General features: G+C 37.9%; 1 protein-coding gene across 2 annotated transcripts in view; it reads left to right on the forward strand.

The window, feature by feature from the left end:
• The first annotated feature begins 2519 nt into the window (after positions 1–2519).
• Positions 2520–24976, forward strand: part of NDFIP2 (Nedd4 family interacting protein 2) — a 63639-nt gene continuing 41182 nt past the window's right edge. The window contains exons 1-3 of one of the 2 annotated variants that reach the window (XM_053216976.1): positions 2520–2589; positions 5323–5384; positions 6117–6458. In XM_053216976.1, the coding sequence (XP_053072951.1) occupies positions 6186–6458 (273 nt within the window). In that variant the 5' untranslated portion in view covers positions 2520–2589; positions 5323–5384; positions 6117–6185. Of the gene's footprint in view, positions 2590–5322; positions 5385–6057; positions 6459–24976 lie in introns of those variants that run through there. The other variant, XM_015066052.3, reaches the window with a different exon arrangement.

A 24976-nucleotide genomic window follows, 5' to 3' on the forward strand; every position in this document is an offset into this window, starting at 1 on the left:
CTCTCTTTTTCAGACATTTGGGCTTTAAGGAAATTTCAGTGACCTGTGAGCCAAATCATCTGTTGTGTTCAAACTGAAGGAATTAAATTTGATTTTCTATTCTATGTGCTATATTTGTAAGTACACATGTGTTTTTTGCAACATTTATGCTTTTTTTTTTTTAATTTTTAAATGTTTTATTTATTTTTAAGACAGAGAGAGACAGAGCATGAGTGGGGATGGGGCAGAGAGAGAGGGAGACACAGAATCTGAAGCAGGCTCCAGGCTCTGAGCTGTCAGCACAGAGCCCAACGCAGGGCTTGAACTCACAAACTGTGAGATCATGACCTGAGCTGAAGTCAGACGCTCAACAGACTGAGCCACCCAGGCGCCCCTATGCTTTTGTTTTTAAAAGTCAGTATCTGGATGCTATCATCTGAATGTTTATATCTCTCCCCTCCCCCCTCCCCAAATTCAAATATTGAAAATCTAATGCTGAAGTTGATGGTATTAGGAAGTGGATCTTTAGGAGGTGATTAGGTCCAGAGGCATTGGATTAATGTCCTTTTAGTCCCTAGATAGATTCCCTCAGGACCCCTTCTGCCATGTGAGGATACAGTGAGAAGCTGGCAGGATGAAACCTGCATGGGGTCCCTCACTAGAACCCAACCATGCTGGTATCCTGATTTTTGCCTCCCAGCCTTGAGAGCTGTGAGAAATAAATTTCTGTTTATAAGCCACCCAGTCTATGGTATTTTGTTACAGCAGTCTAAACACACTAAGACACTGGATAAAGAAGATTTGAGCTTGATGTCTTTATTGGGGAAATCATGCCAGATTTCTCAGTGATCATTCTTCGTAAGGAGAATTTATAGACATTTCATGGGAGCTTCACATATTTTTGACAGGTGAAGTGGAATAGTATAAATATTTTATTTTTTCTATGATATCTAGCATATATAAAACAACTCCTTTTTTTCATTATCTTGACTTACTTAGGCTCTGTAAGGCCATTAAGTTTGTTTGTTTGTTTTTCCCTATTTGAATCTTAAGGCCAGGAAATGGGTATGAATTTCTTCTTAATTATGGAAAGGCAGCATCTTGTAAGTCACTCTGTCTAAATACTGTCATCATTTTGTCCCTTCAGATATTGAATGCCCTTTATCCTCACTACTGAAATGAGGCACCTTTATCATACGGCAACCTTATTGGTAATGTTGTACAATGTTGTTAATAGCGAAGTGGCATTCTGACTTCAGATGATTTAACAAATGAGGCCTGGTTCCTGTTACAGAAGGAGAGCAAACGATGTTTTAGATGTTACAAAAATCTTGATATATAAGAGATATTTGTCTCTCCTAGTATTTTATACACACACACACACACACACACACACACACACACACACCCCTACATGCACACAAACATAGTATTTGTCTTCCTCCATGATCATCTTGGCGGTAGTTAGTCAAGAGAAACCTGTCATAATAGGCAATGTACTCAGTGCCAGTTCTGCTCTTCTATGATGAAAGTGATTATCAGGCTTGTAGAGAAAACAGGAGACAAATAACACATAAAATCCTGCCTTAAAATGGTCGAAGAACAGCCTTCTGTACTCAAGGTAAAGCAAAGAACGTTTTAATAATTTATGAATTAGCCCAATTTTAAATACGTAATCCCTAAGGCAAAATGGCTGTTGATTTGATTTGCTCATGACTAAACAAAAATGAAAATGATAAATAAAAGTAGTGTTAGACAGCTTATCAAAATTCAAATATTTTCTAATTGTTGCCTGGTGATGCCTCCATATATATAACAGTATGTATTTAAAATAAAGCTGATAGGAAATACTTATTATGGAAATTTATTTTAATCTCTAAGCTAACTCTCTGTACTTCATTCTCTCTTCTGTTTCTCTCTCTCTCTATTTTATAGAGACAGTTTCAGCTTGTAGTATTTAATAAACATGGGATAGTCAGTTTTCTGTGTCAGCTTGGTTAGGTTATAGCTCCAATTAAAACTCAAACACTAATCTAGGCGTTGCCGTGAAGGTACTTCTAGATACTATGATCAAAGTCCAAGATCAGTTGACTTTAAGGAGATTATCTTCTATAATCTGGGTGGGCTTGATTTAATTTTTTGAAAGGTCAAGAGCAGAACTGAGGCTTCCCTGAGGAAGAAGAAATTCTGCCTGTAGATAGCAACTTCTAGAATCTTCTAGAGTTCCAGTGGCCTATACTATGGATTTTGGATGTTTAGCCAGCCCTCACAACAGTTTAAGCCAATTCCTCACAATAAATCTCTTCATATATATCTTCTATTGGTTCTTTTTCTTAGGTTGAGTCCTGACTTATAAAAAACATGAGCTGTATTTTAGATTCTTCCTATATTCTTACTATATTGATATTCAACATAGTGTATGAGAATAAAGAGAGAGACAGGAAGTAGATACCTGATTGTCAAATTGCTCACTCAGATTTCCTCTCTTAAATTATAGAGCTGAACAGATGACAGGAATCTCAGAACCAGTTAAATAAGGAACACTATGTGAAGCTAAATTGAGATACAAGCCTCCAAACTGCTAAAAGATCCACGTACATGGTAATAGAGGTAAAACTTTGGAGTAATAATTATGCTCATTTTCATTTACCAAAATGACACAATAGTTTCTTGTATTTTCTAAAATCTACTTCAGAATTTAGTGAGCAGAAAATAATGGCTACTGAATTTTTTTACGTAGAGTTAGAAATCTTCAGACAGAGAATGCAATTTTACCTCTTTTTAATCATTCTCTAGATAAATATACAAAATCATACATATTCCAAATGCAGTTAACCATTAGGATCTATGGTCACACTAACCATCAGCAGCTACTTGGGGAGTAGTTTTATGTTTTATATTCTATGTTGTAGTGGAAGTGATAAAAAACTAGAAGTCAAGAAGTAAGGAAAATTTGGAGCATTTGCCTACCTATGATTTAGGCCTGTGTAGAAAGCCATGTGCTGGCAAGGGCACGTCTGTCCACTGCTCTTTAACTGGTGAGAATAACAACAAAGAATCCTGGCACATGTACGTGCAGTTTAGCATATCTGGTTTGAACTAGGAGGAGGGTATGAAGGATGATAAGAAATCAGTTTATCTCTAAAGGGAATGGCTCTGCTTCTGGGAAGGTAGGAGGGATTCCCAGTGGGAAGTATATCCCAGGAAAAGGGGTCTCTATGACTAGATAGCATCACTCTACAGAACTTCAAAGTCGTTCTTGGTGGGAAGACTGTAGATACATTATGCCCACATGAGAAAATGGTAAAAATGGAGGGTAACGGGGGCGGGGGGGGGGATTATTCTGGGGATGACGCATCAATTAATGTGAAAAGACAGTTGTCACTTCATACAATTTTGATATTAACCATGTTTTATCACTTTATGTCTTGGCACGTGTTTAGTTTGGGTTCTCTAGGAAGCAGATGCTGATATGAAGTTATGAGTATAAGAGATTTATTGGGGAGTTAACATCTGTGAAAAAGAAAAGGATTGGGCAGGGAGAGTCATCACAACATACTACAAAGCTAACAAAGTCTCTGCCGGGTTAGCAGGGAGTTCGGAAGCAAAGATTGCCTCTTAAAAGGGTGTCAGGCAAAAGTGGCTCCACCTGTACCACCACCAGTTGATGGCCAGATGCCACCCTGAAAATAAACACAACCACAGGTTGAAATAAACAACCTGTGGTTGAAATAAACCACACAACCACACAACCACAGGTTGAACTAAAACAACCACAGGTTGAAAACTGAAGGAAAACCGGGCAAAACAGCTGGAGGTTGTTAGTTAATCACACTCCTTATAACTAGTCACAGAGTATTTTCTTGATAGGGAATCCAGGCAGTTTATCTCCATGTCTGCCCCAGTATTGCAATGTGGCTCTGGTAAAATTTTGGGTGGCTGAGTATTTGAAAATGAAAATTGATCAGGCCAGAATAAGAGGTGTTCGTGAAGGGCATTAACGTTCTAAAATTCCACCTGAAGTATTTTATAGTGGTACACTACCATCAATTCCTTAGGTGACTAGAGTTGTCACCACCAAAACATTAGGGGTTGAATACATCAGATGTTGTTAAAAGCTTCTAAAATGATAAGAATATTGTTTCTCCCATTTCATGCTCCCAGTGGGACAACTCAGGGCTTCTACTTGTGATGGCCTGTTACAGGTCACACTGGCTTAGTTGTGAAATGGGCATAAGGAGCTCAGAGTGGCTCTTTTTGGGATGGTAAGAAAGCATCATTCATTTCACATAGATTAAAAAGGTGGGATTTAAGAAAGTCAGATTGGCTCTTTGTGATGCATCACTATGGGGGAGGGGTATTTTATAGCATAGTGCTTAATATAGTGGAGACTCTGGAGTCTGTGACCACCTGCTAGTGATTTGGCTTTGGACAAGTTTCTGAACCTCTTGGTGCCTTAGTTTCCTGACTTGTTAAACAAGGATTATAGTTGTGCCTACATCATGGAGTTGCTGTGAGGTTAAAATGACATAACACATGCAACGCCTGGCTGGGGAAAGGCTCAATATCCATTAGCTGTTATTCTACTTCTTTCCTCTTTTTCTCTTCCTTTTCTTCACTGAAAAAAACACTTTCTGTTGAATTTTGTTGTCTGCTGTCTAGATTAGCAAAATGTTCACAAAGCTTGGGAGGATGGTAAAATTGAAAGAATCTGTTACTTTAACAGGATTCAGGATGTCTGCTTTTGGTCTTTGCTTTTCACCATTATGTTCTCAGTAGTGTTCTGGGTATGCTAGGTGCAAAAAATGGCCACTGCGCTGAGCAGTAGTCTATTTGAAAAACAACAAATGGGCATATAAATGATTAATGAAAACACAAGCACATATAAAATTAAGTTCTAAAGGAACAGTACAGACCATAAGTGATGTAGGAATCTAATTTCATTTTTCTGTCTGTTTCAACACTGTGTGTTGTTTTGATTATTTAAAGGTGGTATCATTTGGGGTGAAACTGTGAAGGTGACCTCTTGTACAATAATACAATAAAATGTCCTATGTTTATTGTCTTCGAATCCAAAATACATGAACTTATATTAAAAGAAAACAAGTTTAAAGACATTTCAGTATGTTATTGCCTCCTTTTATTGTTAGTCTATTCATACTCTCTACCATTAGATGTGTTGAGATGGTAAAAATAGGAAGAACTGGTCAATGCTTTGAATAAAACTATCAAGAAAGCTTAAATGTTTTTAGCTGATTATTTCTCAGTGAGTTTGTCTTTATTGTATTTTTGCTATTTTAACTAGCCTATCAGACTCACTCAGTGGCTTTTTTTTTATTCCAGGACTCTCCTTTGGAAATTCAGAAAGGAAGTAAAAAGTAAAGGAGATCGCTGGGCCAGATTATGTGAGATCATAGTTTTTGGGGTATAGAAAGGTTAAAAGATACTTTACTTTGTCCCATCATACTCTTCTACTCCGTAGAAAAACATGCTTTGTGGCCTTTGGGAGATACTCTCACATAGTAGGTCACGTGTGCCTAATCGGACACTAAGACTGTCTTACAATGTTGCACACCAAGTGATTTCTTACTGTTATTTCCTTTGGCATTACTGAAGTGAGTACGATGACAAAATAGTGCTATCGTACTTCCTTATTTTCTTGTATCCTTCCAGTAACGTAGGGCTCTAGAGGCCTCCTTCCTTGGCGATACGTGAGTATGGTTGAAGAGTCCCTGTTAGATTCTCAAATCTCATACTACCAAGAAGGGGACAAAACAGTATTTAAAAAGATATCCTTTACCTCACTAATGATTTTGAACGAGCGTTTTAGGAACGTCTTAGAGACGGATCTCCCCGCATTGTCCTAGCCTGGGTGAGTTATAAGAGGAAGTGTTGGGTAAACGGATGACCCATCTTGAGGTGTTCTAGGAATGCGTTGCCTTCCTCCTCGACTCCGGTGTCTGCGTGGTGTGATTGTGTACCCGCCTGTGCCGGCGCCGAAACCCGTCCAATAGAAAAGACCTATCAAGGACGGTGATTTTTTTTTTCCGTCCCTTTTGCCACCGCCCACTCCCGACAAGCAGACAACCTAGACAGTTCCCCGGACTTGTCTTACTTTTCCATTTCCTTCCACCCAGCCAAACCCCCCCGCTCGCGACGCGAACGGACGCCGGAAGACCCCACGAGCATGCGCGACCACTGCGAGCATGCTCAGTAGCTCGCGCGGCGTTCTGGAGCTTCGCCGCGCGGTGGCCGACGCGGAGGTTTCCGCGACTGCTGCGGGAGCGACAGGAAGTGAAGCGGCCCGGCCGGGCGACCGCGGCGGCAGAAACAGCAGCGGAAGGGGCGCTGCGGCCAGGACGTCGTCGACGGGGGTGGACGAGGGGTGTGAGAGCGGAGAGGACTCGCCCGCTCGGAAGCCGGATCCCGAGCCGGGCAGGATGGATCATCACCAGCCAGGGACTGGTCGTTACCAGGTGGTGAGTTCCTGCGTCCCCGCCCCGGCCTTCTGCGCTGCCCAGGACCCCAGAGCTGCCTCCCGCCGTGGACCCGGGAGTCCCCTTCCTCCGGCTAAAAACTGCCTAATTCTTCTTTTTTTCTTCACACCTTTCCTTGTGGAGCTTGTCTCTGACTCCTTCGAGACCCTTTCCTCTCAATCCAAGGCTCCTACTGCCTCCCCATCCCTCACCCGCACCCTATATTTGGCTGTAAGATACCCTTCTCCCTCCCCCTTCCTAAAACTTCTATTTGTTTTACTTCTCACCTTCTTGGTCATTTCCTTATTTCCTGACTCAGTCACTTCTGAGATATTTCCAGTGGATTGTCTGCTGGAAATGGTGCTGAGTTCACATACCTGCTGGGAAGAGGATCGCCGTCAAAAATGGAGCGGGTAGGGGGGAAGGAGATGTAAGCACGATGTAGGGTGGGATGTGGATTCGGTGAAAAATGTGGGTTGAAAAATTGTGTAACTACGGAGAATAGTGGTGCTGATCTGTGTCTTCAGCTCTAGTTAACCTTGCCATTTTGTCCTGTTCCATTTTGTTAGTATTCAGATTTTATTTCTATTCTCACTTGGGGGGGGGGGGGAGGCAGGAGAGGAAACAGGTTTTGCTAGAAAAAATGCAAATCCTGTTTGAAAATTATTTTTCACTAAATACAGGGTTTTCCAGTTCAACCACACAAATCTTTGTATGTTAAAAGAGTGAAAAGTGTCCCTCTACATTTTCAGTGTCAGTTTCTCTAATGTAGTTTTTCCTGTAGTCTTAATTCTGGTAGTGTCGTTGGAGATTTCTCTTCTAAATCCTCTTTAAAAAATGGGCTCAGCAATAGTTGACTGTTTGGTTGTAGCTAGGTAGCATGTTATAAACTTTCATGTGGTAATTAAACCTTTTCACTAAGGAAGAATAGGAAAGCATTAATATGTAGCATTGATGGTGCAATTAATAGTGCTGTTTGTGAAATTTTGCAGATGTAGATATATTAGTGCAGATTTCACCTCTCAAATATGTATTTGCAAATGTGAGACTTAGTTACGAACAAAGAATTCCTATCAATAAGTGCATTTTGACGAATACGAACGAAGGCTACTGAAAGATGAAATTCCAATGTATGCAGTTGTGCATTTGTCTAACATACAAGCTCATGATGCTTCCATTTCATCTGGTTTACATCCTGTAAACCTTCAAATGATCTATGTTGAATTTTGTGAAAATTTATCTATTTTCAGAACGGTTTAGAAAATATTGCTGCCACTGTGGAAGCCATTTTTCTTTTCTCTTTTCTTTTCTTTTCTTTTCTTTTCTTTTCTTTTCTTTTCAATGTTTATACTTTTGAGAGAGAGAGGGATGGAGGGAGGGAGGGGGAGGGGCAGAGAAAGCAGGAGACACAAAATCCAAAGCAGGCTCCAGGCTCTGAGCTGTCAGCACAGAGCCTGACACGGGGCTTGAACCCACAAACCATAAGATCATGACCTGAGCTGAAGCGGCGTGCTTAACTGACTGAGCCACCAAGGCACACCCCTGGGTAGTTTTTTTAAAAAAGACCTTCTTTTTGCAGATGTTAGCTAAAATAAAATGCAGAAAATATTGAGTACTCTTTCCAGTGTCTTTTTTCTAATCCCTTTCTTTTCTTATTTCTATTTGTTCCCTTAATGGCATTAGCTTTATTTGAATTCTTTCTCGTTGGGGTTTTGTGTGTCAGAATCAACTGTGTTCTCATACACAAGTCACTACTCAAAACATTTTTAACTGATGTAGCTGTGTCTTAAAATAATTTGTTACAGTTGCTTTCAGTAATTATAACTAGTTGAGATTTGACTTAATTATTACTAAAAAAATGTTTTTCTGACATCAGTGTACTGAAATTTACTTACCCAGTTTTAAGATATTTTTTCTTTTTCTCTACAACTCCTTTTGCAACAAATGGGTATTGCATACCTGCCCCCGCCCCCCGCCCCCACGCCCACCTGGAGATGTGTCCTACATAAACTTTGAAATAGACTTTGAATGGGTGGAAGCATTCCTTCAGAGCAGAGGGCAAAAATTGATTCTTGTAAAGATACTACTCCTGGTAGGATATCAGTTGTTTTCTTTGTAAGGCAAAATGTTTGAGAATCTTAGCATAGTTTAAATTTGGATTTTAATTCCTGTTGCTTTGTAATTACATAGCTATTTCATCTGTCTAGTATAACTCTGGGTTTTATTGAGGATGGCCTGATGAATAACTATATCTAGGTATTCTGAAGAAGCAGCTGAGTTGTTGACTATTAGACTATTTGGGGACAAGTCTGCAGCTCTGGATTATATGATGAACACAACTGCTGTGTAGTTGTCTTTACTCAGTTTTTTTGAAAACTCTGGAATGATTAATAAATTATTGATCAATAAGTAATTTCAGTTGTTAAATGTTAAGAGCTAAGTAGGAGACAGGCAGATATGCTTAGGAGTACAATCGTCTGTAATGTTCATTTATCTCTTATTGATAGAGTTAAAATTTAGGTTTCCATATTGGAAAGTTAGTGGTGATGACCGTCAGAATGACCCACGACCATTAACCAGTGTACAAGTTTAATGTGGAAACAGCTTTTTCTGTGATGTCTTCTTTCCTTCCGTTGTTATACGAGTCTGAATTTTGTTAAGTAAAGCAGTGGATAATAATGTAGAGCTACAAAAAGCCTGAATTATTACCCTTCTGATTTTAGAAAAAGCTAGATATGCTATATGGTTTCCTTGGGTTACGGGATTAAGTTTTGTTTGGTAGAAAATGAGCAATGTTGCCAAACTATGTAGTTGTTTTAGCTTGGAGTTGTTAGGCCACATTCTAACTTTGATGTTTTCTATTGTAAAGGATTATGTACCTATACCAAGCTGACTACTAAGGTTTCAGAGATGTTCTGTATACAGGTTAAGTTGGCACTGTTGATTGTAGCAGTAGTTTCCCAAACTGTTTTCCAGAATGATGTAATAGATGGTCTTAGAAGATTTATGGCATATATTAGCGTGTTAAAACAAATATTTGCATATTAAAACAATGAGAAATTCTGCAGTAAAGACAATGGTTTAGATATTTAATCTAGCTCTTCCTAAATTTTGATCACAGATTTTTAAAGAAAATTTTGAGATTATATTAACATTTCCAAAATGTTAGTTTTCTGTGAACCTAATGAAGTATTCATACTGTAAAGATCTAGATACTTTGGCCTTGTATTTGGAGAATTAGAGTTGTCCTTGATAAATCAGGGAAGGGGATTAACTGTTGATGGTTAAAAAAAAACACATTTTAAAGTCATCTGGGCTTATATTTAGGTTGTGCTGCTTACAATTTGTGAGCTCTTACCTTAGTTAATTTATTTAGCATTTTGAAGCCTCAGTTTTGTCATATCAGTACCTACCTCATAAGGATTATTATGAGAATTATACGTTGTAATATACGTAAAAGATGTAATACAGAGATTGTTATGTGGTAAATATTACGAATAACAAGGTATATAAACTGTAAAGTATTATCTATCAGTTTTTGTTTGTGACCACTTTTGTATTTTTTTTTATACAGCAACAGGAATATCAAGTACTTCTTTCTTGTTCATGTCAAGTACTGTGAAAAGTCTTAAGATTTGATTTTATCCTATTTACAGGCTAAGAAGTTAGTTTGTTAATGTTTCATGGTTACTAGCAGAAAACAGGAGACTCCCAGATGAGAAACAAATAGCATTCTTACTCATAGCACAGCGAGCTGCATGAACGTCAACGTATTTGGGTACATTTTCCTTGCACCCACATCCCATTATGGTGATGGGTCTAGATAGATGCACTTGGTGGGTCACAGCACAGGAACACAGGACCAAGGCTTTAGCACTTTAGCAAGCAACAAACAAGCTAGTTAACCTCTCCCTAGGAGTAGAGTTATGTGCTGTGGTAACCTTGACCTTCTTTGTTGCCTAGGTGACTTATTACAAGAATCCACTCAGTACCAGGAAATAGATAAGTTTTGCAGACTTTAACACTCAGCAAGAATGTGCACAGACACTTAGGCCCATGGCAGACTGCCATACCCAATAAATAGTACATGTTCTGGGTGAGATAATAGATGGGAATTTTTAGGTGTAGTCATTTACTTTTGTTTTCCATGTTAAGGAAATACGGCAGTCTTTTACCCTATGTTGCTGTCTAGTTTTGCCTTCTTTTCTTGGCCCACCTCTGTTCCTTTGATCCTTAATTGTTTGTTTCCTTTGAATTTATCAGGATTCTTTGGTTTATATTCTTACCACACCACTTTTACATCACCAGAGTTGCCCATTGCTTAATCCAATAGATACTTTTCAGTTCTCATCTTACTTGATTTCTGTTACATTGACCCTGGGAACCTTCTTATTCCTGAGAGGAAGACACTTTCTACTCTTTACTTCTCTGACTTCTCTTTGTAACTCATTTTGTACTTACTCCTTAAATGTTAATACTTTCTAAGGCATCAACTATTGTAATAGCTTACTTACTACTTTCTTCCTTCATCCAACCATTCTTCAGAATGTCTTTTGCACTGTGTGAGTCCTATTTATAGAACCTAAATTTTATTTTCATTTCTCTGCTCAAAAATCTTCAGTGGCCTCTTAATTGAATGACCTGTTCCCCACATTTAATATTAAAACTTTAAAATACATATATAGAAATGTTGAAAAATTATACTGTTAACCCCCATATACCAAATACCAATTGTAGGATCTACAGTTGCCAGCAGTTAATTTTTTGTGTTGTATACCTGTCAGTCCATCTTCTTCTTATTATTATTTTTTGATGCTTTCAAACTTGCAGATACCTTGCAGTGTACCTCACTGCAAACCACATGCTTATCATTAGACTAGAGTTTGATATTTCATGGTTCTCTTTCTTTGAGGTTAAAATTAACATAGAGTGAAATGCATAAATCTTATGTCCTTTATTGGATGAGTTGTGACACATGCATACACCTGGTAAGTCAAGTCACTTTCAAAATATAGAGCAGGGATCAGCAAACTATGTTCCAAGTACTGTTTTGTAAATAAAGTTTTATGGTAACAGCCATGTCTATTCATTTACAATGGCCGAATTGAATATTTGAAACAGGGCTACTGAAGTATTTATTATTCTGCCCTTTATAGAAAATGTTTATTGACCCCCTGATAGAAAACATTACTATTACCCTAGAAAGTTCCTTCATGACTCTTCCCTGTTCATTCCTATTCTCTAGTTGATCGCTATTCTGATTTTTTTGACTTCAAATTAGTTTTGCTTATTCTAGAATCATACAGCATATAGTCAGCAAAACTTCTTTCACTCTCTATGGAGTTTTGGAGATTGATCTGTGTTATTGTGTATATCAGTAACTCATCCTTTTTATTGGGGAATAGTTTTTCATTGTATAAATTGAATGAATACACTAAAGTTTGTTCATCCATTGCTCTGTTGATGGACATTTGGGTTGTTTACAGTTTTTGGCTATTATGAATAAAGCTGGTAGGAATTTTGTACAAATCTTTTTATGGACATATGTCTTCATTTGTCTTGGGTGGAATAACTGAGTAATAGGGTAGGTGTATGTTTACTTTTATAAGAAACCATCAGACTTTTTTGAGTAGTTGTACTATTTTACACTTCTACCAACAATGTATGAAATTTTGGTTGCTCTACCAACTTCCAAAATTTTGGTGTTGTCAGTCTTTTTAATTTTAGCCATTCTGGTTGACTGATTGGAATTTTGAAGTATAAATTTTTGTTTTTAATGTACAGACAATGGATGGGTCTTCTCATACCTGTACAATGCAATATCTTAGCAGTTCCCCCTTTTAATTTTTAAGCAGTAACTGCTGTTGTCCAGCAGTACTACTTATTATTAGTTCTGTAGCCATAATGCATTCTCTCTTTTACTTCCTTGGTTCTACATGTTTGTTTATCGTCTGACATTCTGTACCACACCCCTCTGATTTGTTTGCCTCGTAAAATACTGTTCTTAAATGTGAAAACTACGAAACCATAATTGAAAGGTAGGCAAGTTACTTGTGTCTGTCATCTACATCAAGGCAGAGAAAAGTTGAGAATCACAGTATAGTTATAATGAATCACGTTGTTGTATGTCTTTCTGCTTTCTAGACTGGTGTATTTCAGAGGTGCATCAGGGTTCCTGTGAATGTCTGATTTTTATCTCTTTAAAATAGGTTTTAAACTTATAAAAACTGTAATTAAGGAAATTCGCACTCAAATGTATTTTATATCACGTTTCTATAGCTTGAAGATTAGTATTACGTTATTGTGTGTTGTCAGGGTAATTTGTTTTTGAATGGAGGGCATAATTAGTTTCTTTGGCTATTTCTGTGCTTGTAGTGATATTTACTGTAAGTGGGTTACTGATTTGATTAGAGCAGCTCTTTTTTTTTTTTTTAATTGTGCAAATGAACAAGAAACAACAAGTTTTGGTGAGGACGTGGAGAAACAGGAACCCTCGTGCACCGTTGGTGGGAATGCAAACTGGTGCAGTCAGTGGAAAACATTATGGTAATTCCTCAGAAAGTTTAAATAGAACTATTGTACACTTCAGTAATCACACTACTAGGTGTTTATCCTCAAAATACGAAACACTACTTCAGAGGGATGAATGAGTCCCTATGCTTATTGCAGCATTATTTATAGTGGTCAAGTTATGGAAGCAGCCCAAGTGTCCATCGATCGATGAATGGATACAGAAGATGTGGGATGTGTGCGCGCGCGCGCGTGTGTGTGTGTGTGTGGGTGTTCATGTAAATATAAATCAGCCATAAGAAAGAATGAAATATTGCTATTTGCAATAACATGGATGGAGTTAGAGAGTATAATGCCAAATGAAATAAGTCAGAGAAAGACAAATACCATATGATTTCACTCATGTGGAATTTAAGAAACAAAACAAACACACAAAAGAAAAAAAGACAAACCAAGAATTAGATTCTTAACTATAAAGAGTAAGCTGATAGTTACTAGAGGGAGGTGGGGGGGTGAAATAGCTGATAGGGATTAAAGAGTATACTTATGATGAATACTGAGTAACGTATAGAATTGTTGAATCACTATATTGTACATCTGAAACTAATATAACACTGTAAGTTAACTGTACTGGAATTTAAAAAGCTTAAAATACTCTATTAAAAAATTATACAAATGAGTATACTGTATTAGCACACCTAATTGGAGGTTGAATCAAATGCTAGTCATTAATTAGGGCGTATTTGTTCATTACATGAGCTAGTAATTGTAAATGATTTGTGCAGTAATAAGTAAATGCATTGGAATTATATCATGAAAATATCACATTGTAGCTTATATGCTTATTTTATGTTTTGAGTACCTCTTGTCAGATTTACACTTAAGGTATGGGAACAGTGTTAGATATCATTATTGATTATGAAAAAGAGGTCCTATAACTTATTTATTCAATATATAATTTATGAAGTATCTTTGCCAAATTCTGTTTTAAGTGCTGGTGAACAAGACAGTTAAGTTCTTGTCCTATGGCTTATACTTTGGTGGAGGAGGTAGAACTAGGTAGTTTAAAGAAAATGAAACAGGCTTGTGGGATAAATAATACATTTCATCAATACTAAAATAGCAGTAAGAGAACAGTAATGACTTTGCATTATGTCAGGAATATTCTGAGAACTCTGCCAAGTGCTTTATGCATATGAGCACATTTAATCCTTGGACCACTTCTATGAAATAATGTCATGATCCTCACTTTGCAGATGAGAAAAAATGAGACATAAAGAGGTTAAATAATAGGCCCAGCTGTGATAGATCTTGTATTCAGATATAGTTTTAGTTTTTTTTTTTTTAATGTTTATTTTTGAGAGAGAGAGAGAGAGTGTGTGAGTGTGAGCAGGGGAGGAGCAGAGAGAGGGAGACACAGAATCTGAAGCAGGCTCCAGGCTCTGAGCTGTCAGTACAGAGCCCAGTGCGGGGCTCGAACCCATGGACTATGAGATCATGACCTGAGCTTAACCTACTGAGTCACCCAGGTGCCCCTGTTTTAGTTTTATATTACTTTGTAGCAAACTACTCCATACACAAGCATTTTATTATGTTTCAGGATCCCATGGGTTGGCTCTTATCAACAGAGTGGTTTTTCTGCTCCATGCGATGTTAGCAGGGTCTGCAGCCATTTTGTGGCTTATTTGGATTGAACACTCACTTGGCTAGCAGTTGATGCTGACTATTGATTGGGAGCCCAGCTGACACTGTTGACTGACTCATTTCAGTTCTCTTGTGTGTTAAAAGTTAAAGCAGTCCTAGGTCCAGCCCAGATTCAAAGGGAGAGGAAATGAACTTCATCTTTCAGTGAAGGAGAGGCATGCATGTACATGGTGGTAATAAATTAGTAGTGACCATCTTTGGAGATGTCACACCAGTTGGTTTGACCCCTTGGTTGATTGGAATCAGGATAATAGAGAACTGTATCCATTCTGAAGGTATGACAGTTAGGATGAGACTTGATTGAACTGTTGTAGTTGGTGAGTATTTCAGGTGTGGTAGTGGCCTATGGTGGAAATGAATTTATTTAAGAAATATGAAGAAAACTGTGGTAGAGCAAGATGAAGGGAGTTGGCTCATAGTGTAATGGGACAAACCATAGTAATTTTATGAATCTGATTGAAGAATGGAACTTTCACTTACAACTTCAGTTTATAATTTTTGTTTTATGAAAACAGTGAAGTCTAGCTACATAATTTGCAAGGTCCAATGCCAAATGAAAATGTGGTGTCCTGCCCTGGGGCAGTCCCTTTCTGTAGGTCTGCTGTCTCAACCCACAGCAGATGGACAACTCCCAATGGATTGCATCCTCCATGCTAGGACTTGCTCCATACATGAATCAGCAATAGGAGAAGACCTTGCTGGTTTGTCTGTGAATGTGTCATGGTGATACCAGCCTGGGATGGGGTCTTATCTACTTCACCCCTCTACTCATGGGGCAAAGGTGGGGAGATCAAGCTGAGCCAGAGAGTTCAGCTGACTGAGAATTCTTCCTTGGGAGGCGGGCTGCTTATGAGCCAAGGTTCTAAGCCCCTGGCACATGGTCTGTTGTCCCTTTGGAGTTCACTTATAAAACAGAAGACCATGGGGGAGGGGAAGGGGGAAAAAAAAAGTTGCAGAGAGGGAAGGAGGCAAACCATAAGAGACTCTTAAAAACTAAGAATAAACTGAGGGTTGATGGGGGGTGGGAGGGAGGGGAAAGTGGGTGATGGGCATTGAGGAGGGCATCTGTTGGGATGAGCACTGGGTGTTGTATGGAAACCAATTTGACAATTTCGTATTTAAAAAAAAACTCAGATTCAAAGATAAAATTATTAAGAATTTTAAGATGGTGACCACAAAGCATTAAACCCCAAGCATGGGGCCTTTTTGAGGCAGGATTCTGTGTGACTACATTGGTCATGTGCTCATGAAGATGTCCCTGAAAGTGGTCTTACTATGAAGGGGTGGTGATGATGATGATGATGATTATGATGATGACCTAGACCAGGTGTTGTCAAACTTTCTGTAAAGGGCCGAGTAGTGAATATTTTAGGCTTTCCAGGGTAACATGGTCTCTGTCATAACTTCTCCAATCTGCCATTGTAGTGCAAAAGTATCCATTCTTAATATGTAAACAAATTGATGTGGCTCAAAAGCAGTGGGCTAGATTAGGCCTGCTGGCTGTAATTTGTCCACCCCTGTTGTAAATGATTTGGGAATGTACCTCAGTCAGTCCTGAATTTGGGGCCCTTTGCCAGATGCTTTTGCCAAATTATTTATTTCACCCAGTCTCCAAAACAAACCCTTAGGAATGTGGTAAGGTTGTTTTGTGTCACTTACTTGTAATCGGGCAGCTACCTAGTCTGTCACTAGAATGGGGGTAGAGATGAATGGATAGTGGAATAGAGTATAACATTTTGTTGTGAGAATGTCAAAGACAGGTTTCTCATGTCTGGTACAATCTTCATTCTGTTGGAGTGGTCACGTCATTGAAGCCATTCTTGGCCCTCTTATTTGAAATAACTACACTTTCTTTACAGTACTCCTAATTCCACTTTCTCAGTTTTTCCCATAGTACTTATCACCAACTGATACTCTAAATATTTTGCATATTTAATTCCTACCTCCTCCTTTCACCACAGATGTAATCTTCATAAGGGCAGGGATTTTGTCTGTTTAGTTCACTGCTGTATCTTTCAATACCTCGTATATGGGAGGCCCTTAGAAGTATTTGATGAGAACGAATAAACAAATGATGCTAGCTCCAGACCAATTTTGTACACTCAAAACCTTGCTTATGTTATTTTATTCTATTTTTATATTTGTTTTTCATTGTTACTGACACTTGGATCTCTAAGGTTGTTGTGGTGGTGGTGTGTGTTTATGTTACCTTCCAACTTAACATGTATTGCCTTGTCTTTCTGTGTATACATGATTGACACCCCCTAGAGTTGTTTATTAACCCATGAAGCCATTTCAGTGGCCCGGCTTAGTATCTTCATTAACTATGGAGCTGTGAGTACTCCTTTGGTTTTCTCATCTGTTTTATATTGGTTACTTAACGACTATTTTCTTTTTATTCTTTCCTTAATGTCAGACTTACATTCTAAAACATTGTCTGATTATGTGTGTATTAATAATATTTCAGAGTTTTGTATATATTTTATGTTTATAGGCCTGACTTAAGTTTAAATAACTATAGAATACATTCTATTCTGCTGATGTTTATTAAATGTAAATTTATTGACAAGATCCTTGTAATTTGGACTAGCCTACCTAGCATGTGATCATAATCCATCCTGTGTCTGTGTTTTCATGTCTTGTTGTTATGGTTTCTTCCAGAGTTTGATTACATAGCTGGAATTAAGGTGTGGATAAAATTCTTGTTAAAGACATGCCAAATGCAAGTTGGGAAATGCTGCAGTGGTCTAAGATTTACTATCAGATTATTTCAACTTGCTTACTTTTAAGATTTGTTTGAACATGAACAATTTAATATTTTAAAGTTAGGAATGTGCTGTCGTTTAGTTTGTGATGTTTCTCCAGAATTACCAGTTACATTATATAAAGAGAGTGCTGTTTAGCATAGGCTTTGAAAATCAGGAAATAAACTGGGTGGTTTTACCTCTTTACTAATTTTGAGGTGCTTAGGACTTGTAGACTTTAGATGTTGGACTGAAGAAATCCAGTAGTGACAGTTTTTATAGAACATCGTTCTCACTTAGAGCTTTCATTTATATCAGGGTGACTTCTGTGTGATTTCCCCAAAAGAGGAAGGGCCTTGAAATAAATCTTGACCCTTTTTGAGTTTTTGTTTAGAGAACAACATGAGCCTCTGCTTGATTTGTTATTGCGCTGTGCACTAAGGATATTTTGAACTCTTTTCACTTTTGTTCTCTTGCTCTGCTCCTCTCTAACCACCACTCCGAAGCATGCTCTCTTGCTTTTTGGCTTTTGAACATATTATCCCCCCTTTTTCTTATGTCCCTCCTTCCTCAGGATTAATTTCTGTTCTTTATTCAGATCTGTTTAGATGTGCTTTCCTCCAGAAAATCTTCTCTCACTGTCTGCTTCCTCCCTCCCCCATTTCCCACCCTTTACTACCAAGTTCTGTGTGTTATTTTAATACTGTGCATGGATCCCTATCATAGTTCTTGTTCTTTGGTATGTATTTTGTAAACCCAATGGGAAGTAAAGCTTAGGTCTGTCTTGTTTGTGATAGTATATATCATAGTGCTGAACCCATTATAGATGCATAGTGCATACTTATTGAAGAAATAGATCAGGTCTTTCTGAATGATTTCAGGTGTATGCATGAGTTACTGGTGTATTATCTTTTATTTGTAAAGTGAACAGTTTTCCAAAGTTACGACCAAAAAACCCAACAATGATGTTTTGCCTAGCCTATACAATGTTGATATTCTTGATGTCCATAATTAGGGTAGGTACTTTCTTTTAGAATAGTGCTGAGGAATCTGTTTAGATGAATTCTGCAATTTTTGCATAATTCTTCATCTGACTGGTGGCTTGTATTTGCAAGATAGTGAACCATGGTTAGGTTATTTGATCTACTTATGGAAAGAAGGAGAATAAACTGTTTCCATTTATTGTGGAAGTTAGCTAGTGATCATTTTCTTCAATCTTCTCATTTTATAGATTAACTGAAGGAGGGGGGTCTGTTCCAGGTTGTGCAGCAAAGGTGGGAGGACAGATGTTACTTTATTACTTGCAAACATATCAGTTAAGTTAAAATATATTACATTTTATAATATATGTTACAGTAGTAGATATTAATATTAATGTCAAATACTGAGAAATAGTCCCCTTTTCCATTCTTTGTCCTCTAAGCCTTTCTCCTCAAAAAAAAAAAAAATAATCTTTTTTAGCTGCTTTAACTCTGCATTTTTAACATATAATATGTATATTCATTTACTTATTGATTAATTCTACAGTTGATCCTTGGACAACGTAGGTATAACTTGATGTTACATGTATTATATACTGTATTTTTATAATAAAGTGTGCTAGAGAAAAAATCTTTTTTTATTAACTTATTTATTTTTATTAGAAAGTGCGCAAACGGGGGAAAGGAGAGAGAGGCAGAAGGAGAGCTAGAGGGAGTTGGGGGGAGAAAGAGAGGGGGGGGGGGAGAGAGAGAGAGAGAGAGAGAGAGAGAGAGAGAGAGAAAATATCTTACTCAGGCTCCATGCTCTGCGCATAGCCCAACATGGGGTTTGATCCCATGACCCTGGAATCATGACCTGAGCTAAAATCAAGAGTTAGACGCTTAACTGACTGAGCCACCCAGGCGCCCCTCATTATAATTTTCTTAAGATTTTCTCTCCTCGGGGCACCTGGGTCCCTCAGTTGGGAGTGTCTGACTCTTGATTTCAACTCAGGTCATGATCTCGTGGTTGTGAGATTGAGCCCTGCATGGGGCTCCGTGCTGGGTGCGAGCCTCCTTAAGATTCTTTCTCTCCCTCCATCTCTCTCAAAAACAAAACAAAACAAAACAAAACAAAACCCAAGAAAGTTATAATGGAAATACAATTACAGTACTGTATTTATTGAAAAAAAATCCGCATGTAAGTGGACCCACACAGTTCAAACCCATGTTGTTAAAGGGTCAACAGTATTTTCTTACATGTCCTGCTTTCCCCTTTCAGATCTTGATCTTTGTAGTCTCACCTCTAGCGTCCAAATCTTGGCTCCTCGCTATAGGCACTGTAACCTTGGGCCAGTTACTTAACCTCTCTATGCTATAACTTCCTCATCTATAAAGTAAGGGCAGTACAAATGCAGGACCTACTTCATAAGATTATTGTGAGGATTAAATATATGAAAGGTACCTAATTTTTAAATCAGTAATAGTGTTTACATTTTATGACATGAAAATATTGTTTGCTACTGAGTCAGGTGGTGTATTTTGTGGAACTTTTTAATATTTTTAATAGAGTTGCCTAATTTTTATTTCTTTATTTTTCTCTGTATCTGAGTTAATTCTTTGCATACCCAATGGTGGTTTTTCAGAATTTGGTCTTCAGCTGTATTCTTTGTATCAGATAATTATTATTTTGTTCTTTGAAGATAGTCTTCCTAGAGCCCTTCTTCCTCCTTTTTCCATTTGTACTGTTTGTTTTCTAGGCTTAGTACAGAGCTATCATACTGAGACTTCTTTGTGTAATACTTTGCTATGTTGGATTCTGTTTCTTGAATTACAAGTCTTACTCTGATTTTGATTTATTCTTTTATTTCATTGTGACATGTTTTCTGGTAGGTTCCTAAGAAAAGATGCTTGGAGGTAAAATTCACTCAAAAATTTTGTTGCTGTTTTTTTTCCTGTTTTTCTGCTCAGATTCTCTGTCATTTCATTGATTTCAAGGTAATTTTGCTTTACTTCCTGGAACATAATTATAATAGCTGCTTTAAAATGCTTGCATGGTAACTATAATCTGAGTCATCTTGGAATTGGCATCTCTTGATTGCCCTTTTCCTGGAGAATGTTTTATATTTTCTAGTATTTTTTATTTCTAGTAATTTTGGATTTTATCCTGGATCTTCTGAGTTGTGCTGTGGTCCCCTGGAGAATATAGCTGTTTTGTTTTAAGAGCCATCCTCTCAGCTTTAGATTTTAAGTACTGCTTCACACTATGTGTGCAGTGGTTCAAATATGATATTAAATTTTAGGCCTTTACTAATCTATTTTGGGTCAGTCTTACACCTACATGGTTCCAAAGGTAGTGATGCTTCTGTACTTTCTGGCCGGTTTGGCTGCATTCCATGCTTCTTTTGGCCAGGAATAGGATTTCTATTGGGGTTTTAGTATCCCAAGCCACAGTGGTTTTCCACAACTGTGGTTCTACCTCAGAGCAAAGCTGCAAAAAGAAATAAAAGGCGGGTGGTGGTGGGGTGCTGGTATTTTGTGCAGGTTGTTTCATCAAGTTTTAACTTTCCTCTACATCCCTATTTTCTTTAGTGTTCAGAGTGCTCAGGCAGTTGGGTTGCTTTGTATGTTGTCCCAAGTTTTTAGTTGTATCAGTGGGAGGGTTTGACTTTAGGGGGCCTATACTGCCATGCCGGAACTAGATACAACTGTAGATTAGTGAGATTTTTTATTTTCTACTCCCTACGTTAACTTTCTTTTTAATATTTTTGTTTTGTTTTTCTTTCATGTTGGAGATTTTCTTTAAGTTGGGTACTCCTCTAAAGGAGATATTTTTCTAAAAAGATTTGTGTTTTATAAGATGTGTTTATGTGTTCTTGACTTACATAGGTGGGCTTCAGTGTTGTATTATTTCTTGGTGAACCAACCAAGAATTAACAAATGTTAGTGTCTGCAATTTAGTTAGGAAGCTATGGCAATAGTTTAGGTAAGAGATAGTGGTGGCTTAGATTAGAGGAGTGGCACTGAAGGGAAGTAGATGGGTGGATTCAAAGATGGTGTGTGTGCGTGTGTGTGTGTGTGTGTGTGTGTGTGTGTACGTACTTGAATCAGCATAAGAAGTACTCAAAAAGGTCATTTTGTGGCAGAATGGATTACTACTCCTGATTTTTTTATTGGAGGCATTTTGAAATAGAGTCTGAATTTAGAGACAGTACAACCTGTATTTGAATCTTGGACTCTGCTTCTAACTAGGTGTGTCAGTTCAATTCATACTTGTTCCACCGTGCTCATTTTACTCAGCCATACTCAGGGTTATCGTAGAGACAAAAGTGGGTGATACATGTAAAGTGGCTTTGTCTTGTTTTTTTAAACTAACACTTATTGGAGTTTTACTGTGTCAGGCATTATTCGAAGTGTTTACAGGTGTTAATTTTGTAATTCTTATAGAAACCCTGTGAGTAACCATTTTGTGTTTAAGATGATAAAACTGAAGCCCAGGTAGATCACAAGAGTTAATAAGTGCTGGAGCCTAGATTTGAATCTAGAAAAGATTCCAACCCTGTTGTGTTTAAACCCAGTGTGCTTCTTATTCTTAGCCCAATTCAGGTGATTGAGGATGGGCTCAGAACTGTTTGTGCTAGTATTTTATTTCATTTGTCTATACGTAATATATGCCTGCACAGTGCTATTCATTGACTCTAGTTAAAAGCAAAATTACTGTATAATGAAATATGTACTTTCAAGTCTTTCACTGTTTTACTTACGCTAACTAAAGATTTCTTTTGAAAGCAAAATTCAGTTTTGCAGAGAGTAAAGCATTTAGATTACCAGGTTTCCCCCTCCCCCACCCCCCCGAAAAACCTATTTGGTAAATTTGTTTTATTATGTGTGCTGAGATTTGCTGACAGTTGGAATTTGAGTAACATAGAGAACCACCTACTTAGCTTCTCTCTGGGAAGTAATTTTGCTCTGGTTTCTTCAGAGGCACAAGTTATAACATGTTTTTGTCTTGTGCATCTTTGCTCCTAGGGCAAATCAATACAGTAATGGAATTCATGTGTGTAAATTTTTATTAGAAAATGCCAGCAGTCACATCAAGTTGTGTGGAAAACCTAGGCATAATGGTGTTTCTGTATTGACCATGCCCTTAGAAATGTGGCAATATAGTGATCACTATAGCATGAGAATAATATTTATATGGGAATAAAATACATAGTGTGAGTCAGTGTAGAAACACATGATTTTTTGAAAGGAACAGAGAGAATGTGTGTGTGTTTGGCTTCTGATATTGTGAAGTTATTGAGATTATGTATTTGATTTATCAGCCAATTTTTGAAGGTTTGCTTTTGCATGTAACACTGATGGATGAGTCCTTTGACTTTTGCCTGTAGTGGCATCTTGGCATTTGCTATCCTTCCTGGATGAATCATTAACAGCTTTTCTCATAATTATTATTACTGTATTTAGTTTTGCTTGAGGATTCTGTTTGTAGCTTCTCTGTGTTTGCTGAGGGAAAATTGATGTTTCAGGCCTGGGTCCTTGCTGGTCTTGGCTCTCTGGTTTATCTGTGATAGACGATACAGACTTTTATTTTCCTTTATTCTCTCTGTTGTAGCCCTAGTTATACTGTATCATGGCCTTGCCTAGAGCTCCTAGTTGTTAGAAGCTAGAAGTTCTAGGGATTGATGGGTTGGAATTTATACCCATTTCTTGCACCTAGTCTGGTACCTAGAACATATTAGGCACTTAGTAGATGTTAGATAACTGACTACTGAATGAAAATGAATGATTCACAGAAAGAAGATGAAGCCCAAAGACCAGTGAAGATTATGCAGTTAGGAGGGGTAGGAAATTTAGATCTTCTGATACCAGGTTATCTTCTTTTCTAGTTTATTCACTAGCAGCTATGCAGCCATCTAAGAGAATGTGAAATCAGAAGACAGTACACTGTGCAATTTTTTTAAATGGTGAATGCTTGTAATAGCATCTTCAGCATTGTTACATGGGGTTAGTTGCTTATGCCTTTGGTAAATGAAACTAAATCATATCAATTACACACTATCCAGCTTCAGTCCAGTCTGTGTCTTCGAGGCAGTCTCCACAGCTCTTGATTCAGTTTTAGCTAAGACTTTTTAAAGTTGGCAGAGTAAAATAAGAACCCCTACAAAAGAAACAAAATGAGTAGTCAGAGGTAGGAGGAAAACCAGAAGGAAATAGTTCTGTGGAGGCTAAAGAAAAACCAATTAGAAGTACACTCAATCGAGTTGAATGTATTAAAGATTTTCTTATAATGAGGACTGAAAAAAAGGCTTTTGGATTTAACAATTAGGAGGTAGGTGTTCCTAGCAAGAGCTCTTTGAGTGAAAGCCAGTTGGTGATGGATTGAGAGGAAATGAGAATTAGAAGTGCACAGAGTAAGAATAGATCTCTCTCTCTCTCTCTCTCTAGGGTGTTTGTCACTGAAGGAAGGAAAGAAAGGCAAGATGGAAATAGTTCAAAAAGCACAGGGGAAAAAAAAACTTTATTTTTAGCTGATGGCAGTTTTTCTCTTTTAACTATGGCATGAATAGAATATACATGTGGGTAGAGAGGCAGAAATTAGTGGAGAAAGGAAGGAGAGACATAATTTAAAGAGAAAATGATCCTTTGGGAGGCAGGATCTTCTCTGTGCAGTTGTCTGGCATTTAGGAGTAAAGAATATGTTAGGATGGATGCCATAATGCTAAATTTAGAGATGCAGGGGAGAGAAGTTGAAGGAATTTTTGCTTGAAAACCTGTTTTCCTCTGTGAAGTAGGAAGCAAAGATTTTGACTGAGCTCCACAGTCGGAAGTGGAGGATAGGAGGTTGACAGAGCTGAAACACCTGTCGTGGTGAGGACTATTCTGATGGCCCTGCTGAGATGAGAAACTAAATTTGCGTGGCACAATTGTGTGATTTGTTTTCCTCTTTCTACCTGGAGAATAGCAGAGAGACTCATTCCAGATTGGATCTCAGTAGTGTACATGTAGCAGAGGATATAGGAGCTAGAAAATTGAGTGTGTCATGTAAATTTTTCACTTTATAATCCTGGCTGCATAGGATAGAAAGTAAAACCAAGTGGCAGTGAATGGAGGGCCCAAAGAATAGACTTAGTGGAAGTAAGGAAGTGAGAAAGGCAAATGCCAGGAGTTTGTGAACCAAGTACTAGATGTAGAAATCTTTTTTATAGAAGCAGGACTAGATGACTGTCAGGTCAGGAAAAGTGGTGAACTGAGGTAGTCTCTGGATAACTCAACTCTGAATATCATCACTTCCTGTTTTATAGCTGGGGTGTTAAGTTGGTTTAGTGATCCTGTAACATAGTAGGACTTAAGGCAGAGGGGATGTTGGGGGTAGAGAGCTGGCTTGTAAGGCTTAACTGGGGAATGATTTTTGACCCTTGTGAATAGTAATAATAAGATATAAGTGGGTCTAACAAGCTGTATAGATAGTGTAAACTTTAAGAGAGCCTCTTGATCTAGATCTGGCAATATCCAAGAAAATGTCCCTTTTCTTCTTGTTCCCGGATAAGGGGGAGCTGTGGGAGGATTGACATATTTGTTTGAGAGGCCTTTGAGGGTTGTA

Source organism: Acinonyx jubatus, chromosome A1, assembly GCF_027475565.1.
Source record: "Acinonyx jubatus isolate Ajub_Pintada_27869175 chromosome A1, VMU_Ajub_asm_v1.0, whole genome shotgun sequence".
NCBI lineage: Eukaryota > Metazoa > Chordata > Mammalia > Carnivora > Felidae > Acinonyx > Acinonyx jubatus.